Genomic DNA, 27,003 nt, shown 5'->3' on the forward strand with positions numbered 1-27,003 from the left:
AGCGCAACTAATGTTCAAGCGCTAAACGTAACAATAATAATAATTTTGAGCCGTTTGTTAATCCAAAGAAGCCCTCCTCATGCAGCATCGGAGGACTGGGCTTGTTTGAGCATACTTCCCCACTCTGACCAGGGCAGATTACAGAAGGCTAGCGGCGGGGGCCAGGGCAGTTCAGATACCGCTCACCATTGATGTTAGCTAGCTACGGCTGTTAATCAAAGTCAAGTCATGGAGTTCATAGCACAGTGCACTAACCACTGCAACCGACATGTAATTTTTAAGTATGTAAATGTCCTTGTGTCAGTGCTCTCTAGCAATCCAGTGTGTACTATCAGGAGAGTGAACAGGCCTGTTGTATATGCAACCCTGGCTCATATTAACAAAGGCAGAACAAACAAGTTATTCCGGCCAGAAACTGGGGATTTACGACACCCCCACCTCACGCCACCATGTCACATTGACACAGCACCAGTCTTAAGATCTCTATCAATCTCACAGCCATTGTTCGCGTTTATAACCACAACACTAATCCATCCAGGACGTTCAATTAAACACCGTCACATTACACAGAGTCACCAAACTGTGAAAATAGAATGGGGCGTGAAACTCTGAAGTCACAGAGTTTGACAACACAATGCAAGGCATTTGTGCTTTGTATTCCCAGAGGGCAAAGTACACAGGGAGGAAGCTCACCCAGCAGGGCGTGTGGCTTGTACAGTCGGCGAGAGCGATGACCAGACTTGACGACTCCGTTAGCCAGGGGGCTGGATTCCCGGCTCCGTGCCGAATCCAGGGACCTGCAACGGAAGAGCATGGCAATGTAACCGTGTGAAGCGAAAATTTGCGTTTTTCTTTGCCTATCGCATTAGGCTTGCACGCTTGTGGACACCAGCATCATGCCTTTAAATGACAGCTGGGCAACCACGGGATGTAATAGGAGAGCGGATTGAAACAAATTAACAATATTTAAGTGTTCTTGGTTCTTTTGGTAAAGTCACGTAGAAGGGAAATAATAAAATAATAAAAATAAAGAATATCTTATATTTTACTATGTTTCATTTTTATTATTGATAAAAAGGACTGTACAGTGATTTAGATACAAGATGGAAAGATATCAAAGTATGGAGAGATGTCTAACAACCAACCCAGGTCGTGTCTGGGATTGGAGACTCATGATGATGAAGCACGTTTTGCACGGTTGTTGATGGAGGCTTCAAATCGTTCTTTCATATTTGTTCAGAGTATGAAATTTCACCAAATTATTGTGCTAACACGAGTAAGAAAAGTAGACATGCATGTATGTTGAACTTCTTTCGTAATTAGCCAACCGTGTGATCCGGAGGTGCGGGGGAAGGACAAGTTGGAAAAAAGCAAATGTAGCTTTCTCCCTAAAAGAGTCAGCGATCTGCATCCATTATAATCTCCACTTTCCTGTTCATACTTCTGCCAATTCAGCAGACTCACCATGCTTTCTTCATGTGATACACATTCATTTACGGATCAAGTCCCTGTTGTGTCTGGACCCTCCCCACCCCCTCACTGCCCATATCGACTCAAAATGCATTGCTGCCACCTCTTCATGTTTGACACACATCTCTCCAAACTTCCATTCACTTTTCTACAACATGTGGCTCCCTCCCACACTCCTCCACAGTGTCTTGTCATGTCGCGTACATGTTCACCCCAAAGGGTAAAAAAAAAAAATCAGTGAGACCCCTATTGAAAAACATTGGAGAAAACCCAAGAAATTAAAATAGGAATCCAAGAAACTTAGAGCGAACCCCAAGATACTGAGAGGAAAATCCAAAACACTCAGGCACAGCAGGCAAGGGCGAGTGTTTTTGGAGAAAAGAAGGAGACGTTACTGTAAGTAAAGACAACACTTTTGGATCTGATCCTTACAGAAGACCGGAACCATCAGCAGCTGCCGGTGCACTGAAATAAATAGGCCTGATTTTCGGGTAAACATAAAACATGACAATCCATTGCACGGCCGTGAGACTCTGAAAATAAGTTTCAATGGGTATCCTTGAGAGCATCGACGCGTATGACGTTGTTACATTTGTCATTTTTATAAATGTTACCAATATTAAATATACTGTATGCATTAATAGTAACGATACTGCATTAATACGAGCCACCACAACAATCAGCCCACAGACAGCAGAGATCTGGCAGAATCAAATGATTTCACGCTACCTCTCCACAGATTTGCTCCGTCTCCCGCTATCGGCCGAGCCGTCCCTGTCGCGCCGCTCCGATCCAGACGACGGCGTCTTGGCAGCATCGCGCTTGCGCGGGCTCCGTCCAGAGCGCTGCCCGCCACCGGTGCCGCCATCCCCGCGCTCGCCGGCCTCCCCCCACGCCTCGCCGGCACCGCCGTCGCTGAACACGCTGTCCACGTTCAGGTCCTCCTGCCGCCGCCGCTTGCCCTTGGCATCCTTCTGCCTCCTCCCGGACGACAGGCGAGGTGGAAACCGACCGTCCGCCAGGTCGCTTCCGGCGGAAGGAGAGGACAGCGGTTCGGATGCCTCCGGAGGGTCGCGCGCGGCGGGCGGGGTCACGACCCCGAGCCGCCCCGCCTCGTGCGGAGCATCCACCCTCGCGTCGTCCGCCCTGGGCCTCCCGGCCCAGGAAGAACCGTTGGTGGCCACAGGGGGAGGCTCGCCCCGGCTCACGTCGTTCATCGCGGGCACGCGGATCACGTCGAAGCCGAGGACGTGCGTGCGTCGCGGGGGTGGCGGCGGCCCCGTCTCAGACTTGGGCCCCCGTCCGTCGTTGGACGAATCCGTTCGGGAATCGCTGAGAATTGAAGGCACCAGTCCTGCCGAGCACAAAAAGGCACGTTAGGAATTTACGCGATGGATGGGCGGTGATCTGTTTGTGACAGTACAGCACAAGTATGTTGCTGATGTACCTCTGTGGTAATTTTAAATGAGGTCACTTAACATGCATATCACATGCACACGACTTACCAGGTTTCCTTCCATTTGTGAATGAATTATTAATGAAGTAGCCGTTTATTCCAAAGCCAGACACTCCTGAGATTTTTTTTGGGACAAAGGCTCATAATGATTGCAATTGTCTGGTTGTAGGCGTAGTTGTAATAACTGGCCATTAGAAGATTTTTTTTATATATTCATCACATTTGTGAATGTTTGACCTTGAAATTCAGGTCAACATGCTCATGACCTGTTAAAGCTCCAAAAACCCTGCAGGGTAAATTGGGCGTAAAGATTATTTGGTACGCCGGGATCGTTACGCTAAAATCATTAATTCATGAGTGGGTGCGTGAGTGACCGGGTGCTCACAAAGCAATTACCAGAATCCTCGCTGTCAGAGTAGATTCCAACGGGGCCAGGCCCCGAGCTCTCGCCCTTGTGCGCCGAGCCTCCGAGGGGAGTGGCGTCCGGGTGTGAGTAGAGCAGCAGCAAGGGCTGGTAGTGGCTCTGGACGCACTTGCTCACCACGTCCTTCCAGTGAGATCCGACCTGAAAACGAGCGAACGGGTTCACACAAGAAAGTGCGTTCTTGACGGGGTGTGGGCGTGCTCTGGGAGGTTTAATTTATCAAGTTTTTGAGCCAGCTGGCCAGGATTGAGCAAAACATAGCCTGCTTTTCATCCAGGAGTGGGAGGGGAGTGTTGACAAGTGAGCAAGTGAACGACATCCACTAGCTCGCTTGCAAGGATATTTGTTAATTACGGGCGAGCAGCCTGTAAAAATCAAGCGAATGCTTTGGCGGTTCAGCATCGGACATGTGCAGACTAATCCGCGTGCTCACCCTGAACGGTGAAAACACACCACCTTGAAACAACACACTGCAACGGTTTGAAAACCAAGGCATCATTATTATTTTTAAACAATCGACTAAAAATTACAACGCTTTACCTCCTTAACTTGCGCATCGTCAAAGTAACACCAGCGGCGCTTGTGAGTGTGGTAGACGAAGGACGAGTAGTGCTTGCCGTAGTAGCACACCATTCCCACCAGGGACAGCTCGGACGCCTTGGCCCGTTCATCCGTCACGCGGTAGTACAGCTGTACCCATCACGCAGGAAAGGGAGCAGGCAGTCGCATTGTAGGTGCGAGCGTTGCAGTCCAAACGGCTCGCCGCACACGCAACCCGTGGCTACGGAACTCTCGCTGAGCTTTATAAAAACAATACAAGCGCCCGTACATTGATCAATGCGCGTTTAACCTGAAAACTGAACCGTGCGTCTGTGGATAGGCATGGCAGCAGACGAACAGAATGGCAAAAAAGGAAATATTGATCAGAAATGGTGCTGGAGCTTCATTTAGCATCACGTTCCAAACTGTATAACCTTCAAGGCACTGCGGGTTTCCAGAGGGGTGTGGCCAATTGCTGGAGGATGAGGTGTGATTGGGCAAAACGTATTGAGGATCGTGTCACATGTGTGACCGAATCAATCGCAAAACCTCCCAGCAGCCGGTTGTTTCTGTGGAGTTCCGCACTTACTCAACACCAATCCGTGGGGCCACACCTCACAGTCCAGCTTTTCACAATGACCAATCACCCCACGCATAATGCAGCTGATCAAGGTAACTTCCACACAATACTTTTTTTTTACTTTGTAATTTTGCAATGGGTAACAAAGAGAAAAAAAAGCTCATTTTACAATGAATGATAAAGGGTATGCAAGTTATTTATTAATCAGAGAGTGTCTCATGGAGTCTTGCTTGGTCAATGTCTGTCAAGGAGTGGACTAAAGACCGTAACTTAACACGTAATTAACTAACCATTTAGAATAACTAATGGATATGACGAACCAGTTTTTCTGCATAAAGTATAGCTTACATTAACATATTTAACAATGTATTAGAACCATCTTGTACAACTAATTAACTCTGATTAAAAAAACTTAAATTATGTGAATACACCAAGCTATAAGTATCATTCCTGCCAGTTTCTGCTCCCTTGTGAGCAGACATTGAACACATCACACCCGTAATAAATTGGCGCGTCTGTTCAAGCGACACATTTATTATGTGGCTGTGTCAGGTGGTGGAGGGTTAACGACACACATTTTTCATCACTTATTAATCATTGACCATAAATCGCGTGACCGCGCGTGTGCAAGTCGCCATACATCTGGGAGGTAGAGGCACGTGCCGATGATGTGCAAGATGTCGGCAGCTTGGTGCGATTGCTCTGAGTCCCACACCAGCCCCACCGCCACCACCTGGGGCTGGTTCATCAGGACCTTGCGGATTCGCTGCATCTCCCCGCACTCGGCCTTCAATCGCATCATGGGCGGCGGGTGACAAAACGTGACAACGCCGAGTCAAATCAACGAGCACGCGATACACGGCAAGCGGGGAGGGCAAAGAGCGAATGAGAATGCACGCCTGCCTGTTTCTGCACGTGTGCACAATTCGAGCAACGATCAGCCCCCTTAACTCACCCTGCCCCCAACTTCAGCGGTGGAAATTATTTTACAATGTGCTGCCGCCTTGCATCTGTTTTCACCACGGATAATATTGACATGTATTTACAGCCCCTTGTTACTCCAGTGCTGGATGAAGGCCTCTCCACTCCGTTTCGGTCGTGGGATGGTTTAAAGAAAATTCGCCACGAAGTGTTTTTGTGAGCGTTGGTGACGTGGAAGCCTAGGAACTGTTCATATATCGCTCGCCACTGATGTTAGGCGTGACCGGGAATCGAACCCAGGTCACTGGATGGGTAGTGCAGTGTGCACACCTCTGTGCTACCATTCCACCCCACCTGTTTAGTGCAAATGCTAATGTCACCAAGAAGCATGATTGTTTATGATACAATTGTATGGCTGTCATTTTGGTGTTTTAACAACGTTATGAATTAAGGAAATTCGTTAATTATAAGAAAATGTATTTCTTCAGAGTAAAACCGTTTGAAAAAGTAGCACATCTTTCAAAGAGGCAGACACGAACTGCCTTGAAATGTGATTTCATGTCACGGTAATATGATACATTAAGTAACAACAAACAAGCGTCACGAGTACATCAAAGCCCTTTCCAAACACTCCGATTTAACGGTATCGTACCCTGTATATTAAAAGACAACATAAAGAAAACATTATCGCTACACCCACAATACCACCCTTATCCTCGTCCTAAGCATATTTGATAAAATCACTCGTGGGAAAATAAAGACACGTGCGAAGACACTGAGCACAGCGATCATCGCATGTGGCACCCACCACAGCTGTTGGCAGCAGTTTCACGCACAGAAGGAATGGAAAAAGTTACGGCAGAAAGGAAGAGGGAGAGGCAGAACACGCCCAAGGGTAGCTGATATTAAAAAAAACACGTGACACATCACGGCGATAGTTGCCAACCGAAGCTTTACGAGCCAATCTGCACGCCACGGACAAACACAGTATCGCGACACGCTCCGAAGTAAAGTACGTCGCCTTAGGCGGCGGCGGCAAAAAATAATCGTGTCGTGGGGTATTTTTTTTTGTAAGAAAAAACAAAGTGGGCATGGTGATTAAGGTAAAAGTGGAACGACATTCAGAGTATGTCGGGGATGATGCAGCTGCACAGCAACCCAGGGTAGTGGTGGCGGCTTCAGCATACGGGGTGGAGCGGGGGATTCGTTCGGCTCTGCGCAGTTGTCTGCATGAATCATTAAAATTGCACCCGCGTGTTTGTATAAATCCTAAGGCTGTGCCTGACACATACAAGGTCCTCGAGCATCAACAGCTGAAACGGAGGGAATGTATTGAATATTTGACAGTGCATATATGGCTTATTTAAAATGAATCTGTGAATTTGATTAAAAAAAAATAATTGTGCGTGTTTACAGATGGCAGCCAAACGAGAAGACATCAAATGAAGACCGATAAAATAAACACCGAATAAAAAAAATGTAAAAAAACATCATGACGATGTGGTTAATACGAGGCAAGATGTTATGCTGAACAGCTGCAATAATAAGGGGAGGATTGTTGTTGGGGGTGGCAGCGGTGGGGGGGGAAAGGAGCGTGTGTCTGTAAGCGAGCGCTCGTGTGCATGGCGTGCCGTACCGGGCAACTGCGCAGGTCGCCACTCCCGCTGGCCTCTCTCAGCAACTTCCCAAACGATCCGCAGCTCGACTGATCAGCCCTGTCACTCGCCCTCTCCGCTGTCACACTGGGAAGAGGAGCAGCACCACGAGTATGAGTACACTGGGAACAGCAGCAGGACGAGCATGAGTACCGAGTACTTCATGGTACAAATCATACAGTACTCATACAATGTTTTCCCAACCCTTACAGCTCTAGGTCGCTGCCTTGATCGCTCACCCCCAAGGGTAGTGATGTGGTCCTGCATCGTGTCTGCGTGTGTGGGCGGAAAGTGGGGAGCGGTGGTGCAGCGGTGGTGCAGCGGTCAGTGCGTTGCACTTCGAAACCGGTGGCAATTATCTGAACCGGTCCTGGGCCTTCCCTGGGTCGACTCAGCCTCAAATAAGTACCGGTGATGTGTCTAAAGATCGGCACTTGGACGAGACAAAGGCAGCCAGGCATGGTGCTGGCCACCCACTCCCTCGTGTGCCTTGCCGGCCTTTATAGGTGCTCGCTAACAACACTTGCCCCCTACAATCTGTTAAAGGCCATATGGGGATATTTATCTTTGTGTGCGGAAAGCAGTGGCATTTTGGATTACACACTACCCTACGATCCTGGTCACAATCTACATGATCTGACAGTGTTCTTAAAATTAAGAGTACATATTGCAGTGTGTAAATATTAATAATGGTGGGGAAAAGGCAGTTTGAGGTGTGTGCTGGTCACACTACCTCATGGAATTCCATGCTTGCCATAACAGATGCTAACAACACATTCCCTGCTGGTCTACAAGGTTGAGCTGGCAATCAATGTATGTTTGTATGTAATTGAATGTATAAATCCAGCTGCCTGGCATGCAAAATGTTTTCATTGGGCAGACCCATGAAACATTTTGCAAGGATTACATGATTTGCAAGGGTAACATTATAAAAAAAATACTGCGTGTCAAGCTATTGTGAATAATGTTTTTAATCTAAAGATATTTATTAGTCACAATGAGGGAGATTTAATCAGGACGACACGAACAGTGGATCAGTGTCACGCAAGGAAAAATGCAAAAATCTTAAACACAACTTTGGAATTTGATCAGTAATTACATGTACCATTAAGTCTATTTTGTGATGCTGAATGACTTTATGAAGAGTACACGTTTGCACAACTAACTAAAATACAGTGTATGCATAATAGGATAGAATTTGAAATGGCCGATTAAGAGTTTGTTCAACGCAAAGATACGTCTTGGAGTTTGGATTAGAAGACACGAGGTTTGCCAAGTGTGAATCATGCAATCATAATTGGATAAACTTATCAAAACCAGATAACATATTATGGTAGTTAATTATTTGAAACTTGTGTAAAATGTAGAACTTAAAAAATTCTTGTGATTTTTCTAGTATATTATGTATAGTATAAAATACTTTTATTTTGCTTTAAAAAAAATATTATCTTTATTTTTAATGGTTGGCTCGTTTGTTTTTGTTGCACCGAGATATTTTGTACCGTAGTGTTTAACCAAGCTTCTCCTTGGCAAATTGGATGTTTACTTTCAAGGGCGCTCACCTGGTTATAATGTTTGTGTATCTACAGCATGTGTGTGTATGTAATGGTTGGGGGAAACGGTAGTTTAACAATGAGCGCACTGCACTATGAACCCGGTGACCCAACTTCGATTCCTGCTCCCGGGCAAAATCAGTGGCAGATATCTGAACCGGTCCTGAGCCTCCCCCTAGGTCGACACAGCTTTAAATGAGTACCTGGTGCACTGGCCATCCACACCCTTGTGCACCATGTTGACCTTCACAGGCACTCGCTAACAGCCCTTGTCCCAACAGTATGCTAAGGCTATATGGTAGATCTTTGTCTTCATATATGTAAGGTTAAGAGGTCATCAGAGTCAATGCTGCTGTTGCCACAAAACCTCATCACCACTTCCTTCCTCCCTCCCTTAAGACTACAGCTCAATCGAGAAACTCAAGAGGGATTTGGAGGAAATTTGTATGGAAGTGGAAACCCTGGCATTGACACGGTAAACGCCATGGCGTCTGTGTCCAGTGCAGTAAGAAACAAGACATTCATTGAGAGCACACAACTCTTCAGCCCGACACTACGAACATCAGCCGGCGTTCAGATTCTCACCAGAGCGCGCTTGTGGAGACGTAGTGAACCATTTGGATGAAAGGCAAGGGGTCTGAAGTGGCTCCGCAGCGCCTGCAAACGCACTGCGGGACACAACACACACACACGACCATATTGACACGATGGGGAAACGCTCCGGCGATGTTCATTTACTCACCCCTCTTATTTATTTATTCGCGCTCACGCACACTGCGATGCTCCCGATTCGGCATCCTTGACTCGGAGAAGGGGACTTTCATTGAGTGACAGGCGCGAAGCGGAAATTGCACGCCGGTCCCACGAGCCGGGGGTGCTCCCCGACAGATCCGGGGTCAGGGACATTGATTGTGCAAGTGAGAGATGCTGCGCACTCGCCTCGCTCTTATAAACCCACGATTGCCTGAGATGTGCCTTTCGCAGCAGCTGGCAGCTCAATGGTGAGACACTGTTCTGCTTTGTGCTAAATAGGTCTAATGTCGTGGAGGTGTGCAAACAAGCAAGGTCATGTGTATTTAACATGTCATTATTTTACATGGGCACCATAGAAGAAGAAAAACACAGGACAGAGGTTGAACTTATTTGGCCAGGGGATATCTGGTAAATGTGGACTTGCCAACTGGCCTTTATTTTTCTAGGATTGTTTTAAGGTTCCACATCAGAAAATAAACATCATGGATAGACGAAAAAACCTTTTGAAGCCAAACTCGGATAAGCGAGAATTCAGCATAAGCCAGAAATGCTAAAAATATTCATCCCTATTTTTTTATTCGCCAAAAAACTCCAATCGGAACACTGTGCGATAATTAAGCTGCCCAGGGTTAGATGTAGAGCGCGATGCACAGATTGAACAGGAAATTCTATATTTGTTTATTGAGACTTGCAAGTGTAAAACGCTATCCCAGACAATTCAATACAGTAAATATAATTATTAACTTGCAATTCTATAGTTATATACACATTCTGTATCTATCTGTTGTATGGAATTGGTGCACCAAATGCTCAAAAGCTGCACTCATCCATGTGCTTTGCCAGGGCTCCCTTTCTCTTGCGAGAATTATAGATTTATATTCATTTTACAAATAAACTCAAGCCGATTAGACTCAGCCTCTGCTTCTTGGCGTTCAAAGATTCAGCCTTCCACCTCTGCTTATGTTGACGGTAAGTGACTTAAACTGTACAGTGGCTTTCTTCAGTGCTTTCAAAGAGTTCATATTCAATTGTAAATATTTAGTTGGTATTTACTAATTACATGATAATTAAATGTGCTGTGTTAATCACGTGTAAACACAATTTAACGTCAATAATTATGCAGAATTTGATTATTTATAGTATAGCGACATCTCAAACAACCGTAATGGCTTTCCCCCATGCAAGCCTGCTTCGAGAGGTTTTAATCTCTTAATTGGGCAATTTTTTTTTATTACTGAAGGTCACGCGTTAATAATTTTCCAGCTTTCACACTGCAAGGTCAACAGTTGTTATAATTTTGATGTAAAGCTTTCGTGACTGCAGGGATTCATATTCTTGGTTCTTTCGGTAAAGTCACTTAGAAGGGAAACAATAAAATAAATAAAATTAAAAAATATAAAACAATTAAATGTCTAATGCTCTGCCACTACAACAAGCCCAATTGGGCTCACGCAATCAGCAAACTTGTGGGTAAATTGACCAAGTTCAACATTTCCACATTACCCCAGTTACCAAACTCATTCTATATGATAGTAAACGGTGAAGCTTCACAGAAATCAGATGTAGTTGCATTACCAAAAATAGCACACCAATACAATCAACACAACTCCTCTGTGCATACTCTTTGGTTTTTTCGGTAAAGTCACGTAGATAAAAAATAAAATAAATGAAAACAACTAAATTAAATCACGACGTTTCGAGCGCAACACAAGCATCCTTCTTCAGGTGGGGACAACGTAGCGAAAGCACAACCGCTTAAGTGTGTCTAAGAGATGGCTGTGATGAGGAATTATATAGTTGCACCCAAAACGTCGTGATTTAATTGAGTTTTCATTTATTTTATTTTTACCTACGTGACTTTACCAAAAAAACCAGAGTATGAATCCTTGCAATCACTAAAGCTTCATATCTAGAATCCTGTGCATACCTCTCTACTATTGCACAGTCTTGGTGGCGTTCAGCACACAAGCTCCTGTTGTCACGCAATGGGGAATCCTGAACTTTCCTCCAGAGGCCAGCTAGTTCTAGATCGTGCACTTATCAAAGCACAGTTGCCAGTCACTCCCACAATGTGTTAGTCATGGACTCGTGCCAACAAGCACTTGAAAAATATAGCTGCCAAGGTCACGGAAGGGTCACACTTTCATGCTCATGGAATAACACCAATGAATGTCACATGTATTGTTATAATATGTTCCACAGAACAATAGTACCCACGTATCAGCACAAATTAGATGTTCAATTGTTCCAATTTATAAGGCGAAACGCAATAACACAAGTCCAGTGGGTACATAAACACTGAACACATCCAAACGGGTGGTGGGGGAGGGGTCAAAACTTCAGCAACATCAAACAGTCCCTTTAAAAATCTATTTACAAAGAGAAACATCCCCCTTCTTGTCAAACTATTTAGGCCAAGTGCTCTCAGCGACCACCCAACAAGGTCACAGTGACACACGAGGAAAAGATGTGTCGGCAAAGGCTAGCACCACTAGCACCACGCTTGGCCACCTTTGTCTCTCCATTGCTGATGTTTTTCTATGCCAAATCAGATACTCATTTAACACCGTTGGGAAACTGAGACCGATCAAGAAAAGCAAAACAAAAATTCAATTTACCGAAATAAATTAAGAAATGTTTATGATCACCACCCATTCCTCACGATTACCTATGGATCATCAGACACGTGGGCAATGGCAAAGAAAATGTACAAAATCTGAAAAGTACGCAACGACGCATGAAGGGGTGCATTCTAGGATTGCAGTAAAAGAGGAATAACGTGGAGCAAAGAACAAATACAAATTGTAGATGTATTGACTGTGAAGAAAAGCAGACTTGGGCAGCACATGTCACTGGAATGGATGACGGCCGATCGTTAGGAGCGACGATGGAGTGAGTGGCAACTCTCAGAGGGAATAGGCCAAAGAGTGAGGGGATCAGCTGTCGCGCAGGAGCAAAAAGGATTGCTGCACCACGAGACCATGAGGTGTGGCAACTGCTTGGGGAAGCCTTCATCTAGCAGAGAACAGATAACGTGTGATGATGATGATGATGATACACACAAAATAAGCTTTGGCTTAATGGAATGAGACTGTCTAGGTAAGAAAGGACAGACAAAGTGACGCGAGTACCGATTCTTACATTTAAAAAAAAATTACCCCAAATTTAATTGCCTGGGGGAGAAGATGAGTATATTCTTAGGTTTTAATCGGTAAAGTCACGTAGGTAAAAAATTAAAATTAATAAAAGTAAAATAAACATAAAATAAAAATCACGACGTTTCGGAGGCAACACAAGCTTCCAACAAAGGCTCAGTCCCATGTACAGCAACCGCACCTTTACATCAGCTGCACCTTAACAACTCTTGGAACCTCCCATTTCAACCAGCCGACACAACAAAGGCTCATTCCTAACAGCGTGCTTCAGCCACACCGAACCTCACAATGGCTCCTCCCACCCTCAACCAGTATATATACAAGGACTGTTTTCTTGGAATTTCTCTTACTTGATGCAGCAGTCGTACTGTGACGGTTCCTCCTGAAGACGGAAGCTTGTGTTGCCTCCGAAACGTCGTGATTTTTATTTTATTTTTATTTTGCTCTTTTTAATTTTAATTTTTTACCTAAGTGACTTTACCGAAAAAACCTAAGAATATGAATCATTGCAGTCACAAAAGCTTCAAATCTGGAGAAGATGAGGTTGATCGTTGCACGCTTAGTTCACGCACCTGTTCAAACAGCGCGATGGCGAACTTCTGGTGCGGGATACAATTGGTGGACGTGCACACATCCTCGTGGCCCTCGCCAGCCACTTGACGATGCAGCCACATCATCAGGTTCTCCTGGGCAATGGAAAAAAATTAGTCAGCTAAAACATTCACAATCTATGACTGTGTACAAAGACAAAGATCCACCCCCCCCCACCCCCCGTATAGCCTGAACAGACTGTAGGGGCAAGTGCTGTGGGCCAGCACCGATGAAGGCCGGCAGGCCAGAAAGCACCAGGTACTCATTTTGGGGTGAGTTGACCTAGGGGAAGCCCTAAACCGGTTCAGATATTCGTCACTGGTGTTGACCACGAGTTCAACGTACTAACCACTGCACCACCGCTCCCCACGACTGTGTACACACACGCATGCATACGTACATTAATTGCATTACAAAGGTATAGAGGGAGCAGGGGGGTCATGTTTGTGAGCCGCATTATGGTAATGTGCAAGCGCATTACGGTAATGAACAAGTGCACGTCACCATAATGTGACTCACAAACACGACCCTGCTCTCTGTAGAGCTTTGCTGGTTTTAGTTTCAAAAGGAAATGCATGTTCTGCAGAGTTCACATCTACAGTGCGGAACAAAGCCTCGGGGCCGGCTCATTGTCACCTTGCAATTACACAAAACACTGATGCGATTGTGCAGCTCGGGCAACATTCAAGTGGTGTCCGATGTTATTCTTTAAAGCAATGCTTTTGCTCTTTTATACCGATGATTAAGTGAAAGACAAAAGAAAGGCATTTGTATTAAATGCTTGAATGGTTATTCTTTTAATTGCTTGAGCGCATTCTTTCAATCACACGTTTCTGCACTCCCAGCTGTTGATTAAGTAAAGGATAATCACATTCGTGGTTCATTGTTTGACTGCATTTAATCACTTGTTAAAATCGCCAACTGTGTTAAAACTGTGTTTTCCGGTTTGATTCGCATGATGTCACTGACTTTATCTAGCAGTGAAGCAGTGTCTAAAGCAAACAGGATCTTGCTATAGGCATTAGTTACCGACCTTCATTTACTCTTTAAACTTTATTTGCTTAGGTGACTCACCAATGTAAAACAAAACTGCCCATTGTGTAGTCCAAAGAGTAACATTTACTTTACACTAAATCCTGGATTTACTAACACTACTTGCTAAAGTGGGACACTGCTTACTAAGATGGGACGTTACTTTCCAAATGACACTGTCGAATAATAAGACACTGAACTCATTAGTCATTTACCATCTGTATTCGATTGAAATGATTGTACTTTATTTTCAAAAGAAAGCTGCTTCTTTAAGCAAGGCTACCGATTTATACCACAGGATGAATCACAACCCTGCAAGCAACGCTCATCCTTCTCTCGTATAAGTCATCGTGCACACACGTGAGTCACGGTAAAAAGCGAACGCCAATAGATTGTGCTTTAGTAGATCATAAAAGGCTAGCAGAGCCACCAAACCAAAAGAAAACAATGACACACTGTTCAAAACACCTTGGCACTTTCATGTTGATTTAGCTAAGCATGTTTTGAAAAGCTTTCTTTAAGCCAATGTGGAGCAGGCGAGTGGTTTCACGGTACAATGGGACGTGAGATCTATTGGCCCCTTCGACCATCACCGAGCCACTTTCACGGTTTTTTCCTAAGTTTCCAAGTCAGCCAGCACCTGCATACGTTTGAACATGAGCGGCACTAAATTCTTCAAATTCAACTCTCGAAAAAGAGGGGTGGTTTATTTTGTTAATCAAGGCGGATTTCAATCGGCTGCTTGTGTAACAAATGAGGTGGAAAGTGTTTGAGGTGTAGCACAATATTGATTTTCCTTTTGAGCAGCCGCCTGACGTTGATTTAACGCAACGGGGCTGCAGTGAGCGAGTACAAGGGGTGGCTGTACAGTTGATACCCAAATGTCCCGGACAGATCGAATGTCAATTGCCGTTACTCAATTACAACACAAGTGTTTAAACTGGGCAGCTTCATTTTGGAACGTGCACCATAATTCACGAGAGTCGCAAAAAAAATACTTAAATTATTTTTAGCCGAAAAAGAAACGAGGAATTCCCGCGCGAAAAATCGGCGAACTGGAATTTGCTGCCACGACTCAAGAATGTGAAATCCTATAGCTACGGTATTATTGCAACGTACTTAAAAGTATGTTGAAGTGGTGTCAGAGTTGGAACAGGATAAGAGGACCCTTTTTGTTCAAGCAAACACACCTCTGCCACACATTTTCCATTCATATAACCTTTCCTGTTGAAATATGTGAAAAGGTTACACGAGCAGCCAATCCAGGCAATTCAACATCGGTAAGGGCAGTAAATTGTGTCGTACGAAAACAAACTTAATAACCCACGTGGTGTGCACACGCCGAGCTCATTAATATAATTACACTGGACGAGTAATCCTGCACAGCATCATGAGATTTAATAAAAAGATACGGCGCGTCTTTTGATAATCTGCACTGCTCTGCAATGTGCCAATTGGGCTGCCAGAATTTCCCCTATAAAACGAGCATGCGCAGGTGTAACACGCTGGGAAGCCCATCCATTAAAGTAGCCTCCAGTTTGTTAGAGTATTCAACTCTACAAAGAAATACGCGTATGGAAACATGCATATATATGAACACACAAACACACACGTTGAGCATGTGAGCTTATGCCTGCCCGCCTGCAAGTGTTCGAACGTATGCACTGGCGTGGATTTTTCTCCGGGTTTTCCCTCCACAATAAGAATAAACCTGCGTTTAAAGTTACTTGTCTGCTATAAATTGACATATGATAAAAAAAACACTTTATTGTGCAATCATTTGCGACCAGGTCACTTCTGAAAAACTAAATAAAAACCTGACAGTTTATAGGCGTGAGAACTGACGGGTGCAAGCGACATCGTCCACGAAGCTGAAAAGCCGGCCGGGGGGGGGGAGGTTGACTCACAAAGCACTCAGCCGCGTCGTCCATGAGGCCGAGTTGAAAGCGCTGCTCCTCACGGAAGGTCTCGGCCAGCGCTCGCCGCAGCTCGTCCGACGTGAGCACGTCACGCTGGCTGCTCTCAAACTGGGAGAAGAGCGCCTGCAGCAGCAGCAGCATCGCAAAAAAAACACAGCCAGCAGTCACAGGACCGCTGATTACACTGGAGGGAGGAGGAGACGCTCTACCCCGTCAGGTGATAATGGAGCTTACAGACTATAATCATTGTTAGTTGCGCGTGGAATGATTCACCCAATGTCTCACTGCGACAAGTTAAAGTGTAACAAAACAGGATTTATGGTTCAGCTCAAAGACAGGATTCTATTTGTCTCACGTGTATTATCTGGTGTATTGTCTGTCCCTTTGTTCAGCATCGCTTACCGGTAACGTTTGCATGAATTGATAAAAAAATGTAAATAATGTTTACACAAATTAAAAACTCACCACATTCATCATTATCCGAGCAATTTCACAGAAATAAATAGTAGGCTAAAGCTTCAGGAAATGACTCTTCTTCAAAGTAGAGAGGAGGGGGCGAAAATATTTACAAACTTTCCCTGAATCTTATATTTCTCATTACTCCTTTTGTTCAAGTCCAGGGTACACACTTTCCACTTTTCCTTTCTGTGCGATCGTACATAGCACATCATTTACTTTTCCTGATAACGCTCATCCCCTCGTAAGCATGTTCCCAATACCTATTATACACGAGAACATTTTGGGATGTGACTGTAATTTGTACACTTTCACATGTGCACAGAACCTTGCCAATACACTGCTGCATGGAAGCCTAGCTTCACCACGTCAGTCATGTGGATTGTTTGACCATACTTCAAGAACCCCAATACTCCATTGGAACCTCATTTGCCAGTAAAAAAATGATAATTGGTTTTTTACCCTTCTATCTGGCAACAAAACTGACATCTGCAATAACTCTCCCACTGGCTCCAAATCCAACCTTCGATAAATTTAAAGATCACACCCGACATTATATCGAGATCCTCCATAAATGGAATTTTCCTCACCTCTCATCTCGCTCATTTCCCATCCATGCACTCTCCACTCCAGCAACCAAGGCTTTCAGTTGAAGCTTCCAGTCAACCTTTGCCGAGTTGGTGGGGGTGCCACTCGTTCTCTACTTCCCTCTCTAAATCTGGAATTACTTTCCCGCTGCCATTTGTGCTGCCAACTCCCTGCCCAAGTCCACACTCAAGAGACCACCAATAGTGAGTGCTTTATTAGATCGTAAAAGCCTAGCAAGAGCCACCAAACCAAAATAACACAACAACACACTCTTTAAAACACATATTTTCCTACGGTGTGTCTATTCCTCTCAAGGAAATAAATACATCCGCACTACAATGTCTATTGATGTGGCTGCCTTTAAACGCAATGTAATGTGAAACTCTGTGATGCTGTAGACGTCGCCACATTGGTCAGTGCGGGTTGGTGAAGAGGGAAGCCCAGGGACCAGCTCAGATGTCACTCGCCACCGATGGAAGCCGTGGCCAGAATTAAAACGCAGGTTTCCGGGTTCATAGCGCAGCTTGCTAACCACTTCACCGCAACTCCACCCTTGTCTGTCCGTTATAACATTTTGTGACTAAATATGCTCGCTTGGTCTTTACTTGACAAACACGAACAGCAGTCTGTGTAACATCTTAAACACTCTTAAACATTAGGTGATGACTAATTTATACGAAATGTCTATCCAACACTACCCACAGCTCAAGGTACAGAGGCTTTCAATGGCCAATAGCCCACGTAATGCGGCAAAGATTACATTTCTGGGGATGTGTGTGAGTAATATCTTATCGCAGCGTGGTTGTGCAATGCGCTGCTATTACAGATGTCCTGCAGGTGTTGGTACAATGCTGACGGGATGCTGGGAGGCAATAACAACACATTGCATGGTAAAACTGGTATGCAAAGACGGTAAAGCATTTATGAGGACACTGATATTTCTTATCGAAAATGTGTTCTATATATGAATGCTAACAAAAACAACTCAAGAGCCTTGCCAAGTTATAAAGATAACCATTTGTTCTCACAGCTATGTAATGTGTGTTTTTGTACATTTTGTATTGTAACGTGTGGTCCAGTTTATTGCAGCACATCACCATCATGTTGCACCAGTAAGGCATCCTAGTTAGAGACTCGTGATTTTTCATTGAACTATAGGATCTTCTTGGTTCTTTCGGTAAAGTCACGTAGAAGGGAAGTAATAAAATAATAAAAATAAAACATAATAAAACATGTTTTATTTTTATTATTTTATTACTTCCCTTCTACGTGACTTTACCGAAAGAACCAAGAAGATGAATCCCTGCAGTCACGAAAGCTTTAAATCGAAATTGAACTATAGGAATTGTAAGTCCATGTGATTTGAGTATTGCAAATAGTTAGACAATACAACAAATATGTCCCATATCTAGACGATCATGCTCCCAAAATAGCAATGACGTATTTTAAGAGTTTTTTGGTTTTAATTATGAATATAACAGATTTTTCAACCCTACTATTCTTGAGTTGTTATCTTCATTAAATGAGATGAGTTAAAATACCATAAACAGATACAATTTCAGATGTCCAAAACACGAGTGCGACCTGAATTCAACAATGTTGTGCTGCGAGTAGACTGTGAAGGCAACTCGAATCCCAGACACAAGATTAGATGGGTACAATCAAGTGATCTCACAGACCACCAAATACAATGGACACTTTCCTCTCGAGGTGGATGAGCTTATCCTATCGACTGACACTAAGGCTGGGCAGAATGTGAGCCATTATACAGCTGATGACAAGCAGGTGTGTGCATGTGACAAGACAAGATGCATTGGGGTGCCTGGATTATTTAAAACAGGTTCTGGGTGCACAGTTGCTGTAACACTGGCAAACGACGTGTTATGTTTACCTCTGAAATTACGTCATTGATTCAATTTGTTCACCTACATTTTTTCGAAACCTGTTGTTGCCAAATGCCGCTTTGTACAACCGTCTATTTGGAGCTCACCAATCTGGCTTAGTCATGCCAAGAATTGGAAGAAAGTAAAGAAAATGTAACTCCTTCCAACACCTTGACTTAAAATGTTGGAAACATCTCTTTTGCACAAGGTTTTCTACAGTGCCCAAAGACTCTTGAGATCACTAGTGGAAATCACGTAGGGCCCTGAAAATTTCTGAGATTGAACATTAAACATAGGTATGAAGTTCACTTTCACGAGGCCAATGAGGACATTTCTGACTGAGGGCACGCAATTGTTTTCTGAAGGACATCGAGTATTCAACAAACTGCAACTAATGACAATGAAGTCACAACCCACCCTAAACCCCGCTCTGCATGACTAATAACAACTGCTATTGTTCGTGGAATTATTTTCTATTTTACAATGAACCATTAATTCCAAATGCCGTTGCCAAGCAGATTTCGCACGACAACAAAATACACGGGGCCGGCTTACGCTTTTAAACTTTCCATCAAGAATGATCTTAACTGCCCACAAATGTGACAAACCACGCAGCATATGAACAAGACATTGTATTAGGCGTGGCTTAGCTCGAGGACACGTTCCTGTCACAATAACAACGGACAAAATGAGATTCCTCCATGTGCCCTTTGCAACTGGTATTGTTTTTAAGCAGCATGGCCGGAGCCGTAAAACACATGGATTGTATCATCACTGGGCTCTCGCAGGAACGCAAGGAGCCGCATTCCGGGCGTGCTATCACCCCTTCCACCGCACGCACACTGGCACAAGCCAGCACACACAGACAGCAGTGCACACCCATCCCTCATCTCGCTGTGTCCAGTTGCTCAACCAGCCACCCACACACACTCAGCTCAGATCTGAATACGATGGAAATTAAATGGGTGCCAACTGCATTGGCAGTGATGCAGAAGCACAAATAACAACAACAGATTAATCAATAACACTGTGGCTTTAAAATAAAAAGGCGACGTTTCAGGCAATGGTCTTTCATCATAGTGTACAATCTCAACTAAAACATGATAAGTGTGCCACTGGTGGCTGCAGGTCGTAAATCAGGATTCTGTCCTGATTTACAACCTGCAGTGCCTGAAATCAAGAAAGATAGTCTGGGGATGCTTGATCGTTTTATATCACACAATTGCCTGCAAGCGTCATGTTTTTTTACCTAATGTCTGCATCAAGGCATAGAATCTCAAATCGCATTGGATCCATCTGACCCTTTAAAAGGGGGTGTGTGTATTAATTTCGACCCCAGGACAGTTCATTATTCATTGGTCGTGTGGGAAAAACTAAGCGTGGCAGGAGAGGTGAAATGTAAATGAATACCCACTGAGGGAAGCTTACGTTACACAGAGACACACACAATGCAGGATTATCGCAGCTCAAAAGATTTGCTTTGGTTGCACAAGGGCAAGACAGTGGAAAACAAAATCCCACTCAACTCGTCTTGAAATAAACATCCATTTTGTGCGTCGCGTAAACAAGCCTCGCTGCTCTCCATTTAAACACAACAATAAACGTTTGACACGGCAAAGCTATGTTGTCGGAAATGTAGTTAACGTAATAGTTTGACGGTTAAAATTACAGTTTTAAAAAAACGCATTAAGTCTTATCAGGACAAAATGCAAAGAGGCTGATTATGTAACGCTGTTGATGGAATGGTAGATAAATTAGAGAACCCAACGAAGCATCGCTAGAAGGCATGAAATTAGTTCATGTGTAGGAGCGAGATGGAATGTGACATTGTAGGACCATGATAGATGGTGACACCATGGGGAAGCCTTCATCCAACAGCAGATAGATAAAATCGCACGCCGATTCTGATGATGTGATGATAATAAAATTAAGCCACTCTCCTTTTCCTGAATGCACCTGATCTCTTCTCAACTCAGACGCTGAGGAGGGCTTGAGCCTTGTTTATACTTAAATGGGTGACCACCAGTGCATACCCAGGTATTCTAGGCATATATATTTGTTTTTTGAGGTGGCCAGGATATAGCATGACAGCAATGGGCTGTCCTCATACGTTCCATGTATTTGGTACACCTCTGTGAACTGCATCTATCTGTGCAGGTGTTAGTGTTATCCGCTCACATATTAGTTTTCGCTCCGTATGCCAGTTACCTCTGAAATGCCAAATTCTCAAAAATTCAACTCACAGATATCCCAATGCAGGCGAGTCTTTAGACTCGGTCAACCTTTCTTGGCTAAATAAATGGGCATTATTATTGTACTACATTCTCAGAGCCAAACATCATAAGCCAAACAGTCAAACATTATAAGAAGTAACACACTGTGCTGCAAATGGCCACGATTTTTCGTGCCGACTTGAGCGTGTGCATATTGTACCATCGTCGAGTGACAGATTTACTGCCCGAGCAGACAGGAAATGGAATAAAGTTACTCGTGTTAAATTTACAATCTCCGGCTCTCGCAATCGAGCATGCCCGCCTAACTGTAACAACACGGTGAAGTATGTAAGCAAATTCGTTCTGAACATTCTCTCGAACTGGTGGCTCGGTAAGTTATTTTAGGGAAATGGAGCAAGACTTTTGGCTAACAGGCTGTGTTTTGTTAATGGTAGCAAGGGTCCCCTTGGCTTGTGTCTAATAAACACTTGTTTAACATTCATAGACCTGTGCCTTTCAACGCAAGACTTCACTCAAGCACAACAGTGTTTACATGCAACAATATCCCTCCCTTCCTCCCCCTCAAACGAGAATGCACAGCACTGCACAATGGCAAACCCGCCTCTCCCCTGAAAAGTACTAGTCAGTGTATAAAGACTGGCCCGAATGCCCTACAGGCGAATAGCACTCACATTATTGTGCTACCTTAAAGAAGCATTTGATATTTGAAAGCCAACGTCAATATAATGAATGAATATGAGAGCAGGTAGAGTTTCAGTCATGCTGGATCAAACCAAATCATCAGCAGCAGATATTGCCTATCCATCGCTAGATGAAGGCCTCCATCAGAGGTCGCAAACGGGTTTTGATTCCTTACCCGTACCCGGCCGCACCAGGGTCGCAAATGGGTACCCGTACCCGGCCGGGTACGGGTAGCCGGGTATCGGGTAGGGTACGGGTATCGGGTACCCAGTTGCGACCTCTGGCCTCCACACAGTCACCATCCCCCTTACAGTGCCGACGATGCCACAATCCATCTCACTCCTGCACGTGAGCTCATCCCATTGCCCCATCTTCCGTGGTGGTTGTCCTCCAAGACGAGGTTTTGCCTTTACTGTGTATGCGCCATCTCCAGTCTCGTCCATCAGCCAATTAGGCATTTAGATCACATGTCATGCCTATCTAAACCCACTTACTTTCCTTAACAGCCGGTACGACGTCTCACGATATTTATATATATACTTTTGATCCACGTGTCCTTATTGCAGCATCTCAGTTTGATTTCAACATTAAATAGACTTGTAAATCACGTAACATTCATATTTTAGAACATGCTATCTCTGATAACAGCAAAATGTGACTTTATATCGAATTTCTATAGGAACGGTCATATGAAAGTTTACAATTATTATTTGAATTAGAAAATAATCGACACCAATGTGCGCAGCAATGAAATCCACCTCCACTATGACACTCAAGACAATGGACACATAACGAATCAGATTCAGATGAATAATCGATTCTCCCGCTCCGGATACATGTATCGAATTGTGCATGAAAGAATACATTATGATCTATGCTGTTACATTTAGCCAAATAGGAATAAACTAAAGCGTATGAAGTTATACAACACAATGAAAAGGATATGGTGAAAATGAGAGAAAACAGAATCAAATCCTGAATCAAACCTTGACCCTAAATTGTATTAAAGCTTTAAAACATTGGTATATTAACTTCCACCCCACCCTGTAGACGCTCTATTGCCAGGGGTCCAGTTTAAGTTTCGATCATCTTATATTTGTTTTGTCAGACATGAAACCACACTCCCTTAGAGTGCTACCCTGCTGTGCGATGTAGGGGGAGCAGTCAGATTTACACTTCTAAACAATAATGGAGTGTGTTGCCTGACTGAGTTTTAGTGATATGGTCTGTTCTCCTATAACGTGTGATTTCATAACATGAATTGGATATAACGCAATGAATGTATTCGGGAACAATTTTTTTATAACGCGGATGCGAATTGGATATAATGCGATGCAGTGAACAGAACTCCGTCACGCGAGTAGGAAAAAGCGGTTGTACAGCTGCCTCGGAGTAGCATCACACAAGGTGGGATGCTGCTGGATGCTTCTGGATGGTTCTGGATGCTTCCCACGCACCTCCGTATTTATTCGGCCGTAATACAGGTTCCTCACGAGTTACCACGAACTGTGCTTTACCCTATATTATATATTCAAATTTTTTATTAACGCGGTGTTCATCAAGAACGCAACAACTGTGTTATAGGATAACAGACTGTCCCGATCGGGAGTCGGGGGGGGGAAGAAGCTGGAGCGTTGGGTACGGCACGGGGCACAACATTACCTTCAGGGCGCAGAAGACGCAGGCCTCCCCGAGGCACTGATGCTGAGTCAGCTGCCGAAAACTTCGCCGAAAAACATCCAAATGCCACAGCACCTTGAGCGGCAGGAAGGGGCACAGAGGAAATGGACGGCCGCCCGTTAGCGAAAAAGCCACCGCACGAAAAAGCCCGAGCATGGGTGGAACGGGCGAATCGGCGGCGCAACAGTCAACTTCCAGCGTTTGTTCTGCCTTTTCCTGCTTTTGGCATTACAGGGCAGAGCCGCTTTTTTACAGCAGAAACGGTGTCTTCTAAATCAAAAAAATAAATTAAAGGAAGAACAGCCACGTCAATTAGGCTGCTCACGTTGGCAGCTAGGTAATTTGGATGTATACCCTACGTGTTATAACGATCTTATAAAAGACTTCATTTTAAATGACCGTTTGATTCGTTGGCGTTCTAATGAACGGCCAAGAAGGCTTTCGCCCGAGAAACTCGAGGCAGAGTCAAGCTCCAAAATGGTGTAGAGGTCTCACCAGGCAAAGCCATTGTTTGAGCCAAAAAAAACTGGAAAAACCTGAATCCGTGTAATCCCTCACTGGGTTTAAAGGCTTGTAAACATTTCAGATCACTATTATACTCGGAAGGAAAAAAGCTTCAGTATAATCGCACGTACGCAATTACGGATGTAACTGTATACCGTTTCTTTATTGTACGTTAATGTACAATATAGTTTAATACAACAAAAATACCTGGTTTAATTCAAATAACACTCTATACAACATGTAATTACCACATTTAGAGCGATGGTAAGTAAAGAGTGTTAACCGAACAAAATATTTGCGAAAGTATCATGTGTAAACGTATGGCAATTGCATACTACTCAATCTGACATATTGGTTAACAGTCCACATTAAAAAATAAAGCATGACTTTGAAGAATGTCAGCAACAATGACAACCCCCACCAACATTCCACTGTCTCCAAAACTTCCTTCATATTTCTACTGAAAGAATGCAGCCGTAATAAACCAGAAATACTGCATGTTTTGTGCGCTGATCAGATACACTTTAAATATGGCGTAGATACATACAAATATAACGAAAAATATGATTGCGAAGAATCGCAATCATATAACACAATTAACCAATTTGAAAACGTGTTCATTACGCAGAATTAAAATCCTTGAAGAGCATTCAAATCAGCGCGGACCTCTGTGTAAAAAAAAAAAATTCTGCAGACAAAATCTAAGTAAGAATCACCTTTCTCACACAGCCCTACACCATCGCCCCATCGACAAACACACAACACCCGCGTGAGCAGCCGACCCCGCTGAGCCGCCAGCATGAGTCTTCTTCTGTGCCCGGCTTTTACCTGCACGGCGCTGTTGAGAAAGCAGCTGTTCTGGCCAGGCTCGTTGACGAGCCCCTTGTCGGGTGCCGCTTGGTAGACGCTGCGCTTGCCCAGCGCCCCGCGGCGCAGAGCGCCCGTCTCGTAAGAAGACATCGCGACCGATGCCTGCCGCCTCGGTCCCCGCCGCTCGCTCTGCAAGCCGCTTCTCTCTCACTCTCAAGGTCCCTCGTGGGAGAGCTCTTGCGACGAAACGCCCAGGCGTTGGCAGCAGCCCAGCATGTCGCGGGGACGATGATTTTGTGCGCGTGTGTGCTTGTTTTCCTTCTCCCTTTTATTCTGAATACTAAGAAAGAAGAATAAAATGCGCTCCCGTGGTTGTCGAGGCTGCGTCGCATCCACTTTAAATGGATCGCCTCCGTGTTGACGTTACGCTGATGTGAAGCGTTCCTGCGTTTGCTGTGACAAATCAGTGTTTCCACATCCGACCCAACGGGTCAAGGTGATGTCACCGTCACAATTTTCTTCATCACTCACGTTTCCTCATCCTATGGCCGGAGTGAGTTAAGCCCTGGTAAAAAAGAGAATAAAACAGGCCGGTTAGTCCTGAACGCTCACCTTTAAATAAAAAAGCATGCTCAAAACACCTAAAGTGCCAAATACAGTTCCCGTTTAAAGTTCATGGTGTCTACAAATAATAATTGACCAAACATGGAACCGTGAACGACACGATCACATCAAAGACATGAATGCAGAAAGGCACGCGCGTAAAATGAAACATGTTCTTGGCAACATAAAGTGACACTCCAAAAACCCATGAAGCATGACGCGCAGACAACAGTGTCGACACACAGCCCGGATATGCACACCGTGCACATTACAGTGTGTCACGTAGCCTCGTCACGACGCATCCACCACGCACACCAGATGACACGTCGTTGATGGCATTTGGCACCGGTTGTCAATGCAGATTTCCAAGCGTTCCACAGCATTTTCACAGTTTTAAACGACGCGATTCGCAACGTGGAGCCAATGGGAAGCCACTGCGAATAAAGTCGCCTGCTAGCTTACATTAACTGCTGCTCCCACAGGGAATACGCAGTTTCTTCCAGTTTCCGTGTACACCCCCCCTCGATTCTAAACAATGAGCGGGTACTGTGTGTCCACCCATTGTTTTTGGAGTAACCAACGTTTATTTATGTTCTCTTTTTTTTGTTTTGGATGCTGATATGGGGTTTAACAGCGCGATCTCATGAACGCGAGAGTACGTTCGTGGCCATACAGTATCCAAAACATGCAAGCCATATCCATGTGTGATTTGGGGGGGGGTAGGTGCCCTTATGAAGCGATCAAGCTCATGCTCACGCGATTGCAATACTGCATAGCATGAAAGGAATTTAAAAGGTCAGTATCAGCAGCAAGACGGATGGCCACCATGCTAATTATTTTCCTACTCTCTGCTCATCGTCATACAATGAGGCGCGTCTGGTGGCCACGGTAGAAACACCACAACAGACGCCCAATATTTAACCTTGGTCCAAACGAAAGTGTCTTCGGCGTGCAAATATTAGCCCAAATGTCTTCTGTTAGTAATAAGTAACAAATATAAAATCCACCAACCGAACAGGCGCTATTTCTGAAGGTGACAGTACAACGAAAAAAGTGGACTTGCAATTTGATTTCATGCGGCAGTGACACATTTTATTAAGTGTGTCGCATTAATTTCTGCGAAGCATTGCATGTCGTCTATTTATAAATTCGCCCAGCTGCAATCAAAGTGACCGGACGTTGGTAGATCTTGTAAGTAGACCTTAGCTAAAAGTCGTCGTCACCCCAATGGCAAACGAGCTACCGTGTTAATAATACAATGTTTAACAAAACATAATCTACGTTCGCGAACGGTGAAGTTAAAGCCGGCATCAAAGGTTAGAAGCCAGGGAACATTGCAGGCATTTCCGTAAAGGTGGTGACTGCAGTGAACGAAACGAAACAATTGTAACAGCCGATATAGTAGCAACTGAGCAGCAAAGCAACCTCAGTATCACACAACATCGGCACGACATTTGTGAGTAATGATTTTACTCTAAAATGCTGCGAAAATGCCGTGCAGCACCACACGCCCGG

At 44.4% G+C, this 27,003-nt stretch overlaps 1 protein-coding gene across 5 annotated transcripts in view; it reads right to left on the reverse strand.

The window, feature by feature from the left end:
* LOC144937936 (ubiquitin carboxyl-terminal hydrolase 54-like) overlaps window positions 1-27,003 on the reverse strand; it is a 56,093-nt gene that overhangs the window by 24,405 nt on the left and 4,685 nt on the right. For 4 of the 5 annotated variants that reach the window (XM_078865558.1, XM_078865560.1, XM_078865562.1 and 1 more), the window contains exons 2-12: window positions 24,904-25,450; window positions 23,554-23,646; window positions 16,038-16,172; window positions 13,080-13,193; window positions 9,185-9,267; window positions 7,028-7,133; window positions 5,111-5,257; window positions 3,891-4,040; window positions 3,323-3,491; window positions 2,200-2,824; window positions 694-797 (exon numbers count right to left, since the gene is read on the reverse strand). In XM_078865558.1, the coding sequence (XP_078721684.1) occupies window positions 694-797; window positions 2,200-2,824; window positions 3,323-3,491; window positions 3,891-4,040; window positions 5,111-5,257; window positions 7,028-7,133; window positions 9,185-9,267; window positions 13,080-13,193; window positions 16,038-16,172; window positions 23,554-23,646; window positions 24,904-25,035 (1,858 nt within the window). In that variant the 5' untranslated portion in view covers window positions 25,036-25,450. Of the gene's footprint in view, window positions 1-693; window positions 798-2,199; window positions 2,825-3,322; window positions 3,492-3,890; window positions 4,041-5,110; window positions 5,258-7,027; window positions 7,134-9,184; window positions 9,268-13,079; window positions 13,194-16,037; window positions 16,173-23,553; window positions 23,647-24,903; window positions 25,451-25,760; window positions 25,910-27,003 lie in introns of those variants that run through there. The other variant, XM_078865559.1, reaches the window with a different exon arrangement.

The sequence above is a fragment of the Lampetra fluviatilis genome, chromosome 20, assembly GCF_964198595.1.
Source record: "Lampetra fluviatilis chromosome 20, kcLamFluv1.1, whole genome shotgun sequence".
Taxonomy (NCBI): Eukaryota; Metazoa; Chordata; class Hyperoartia; order Petromyzontiformes; family Petromyzontidae; genus Lampetra; species Lampetra fluviatilis.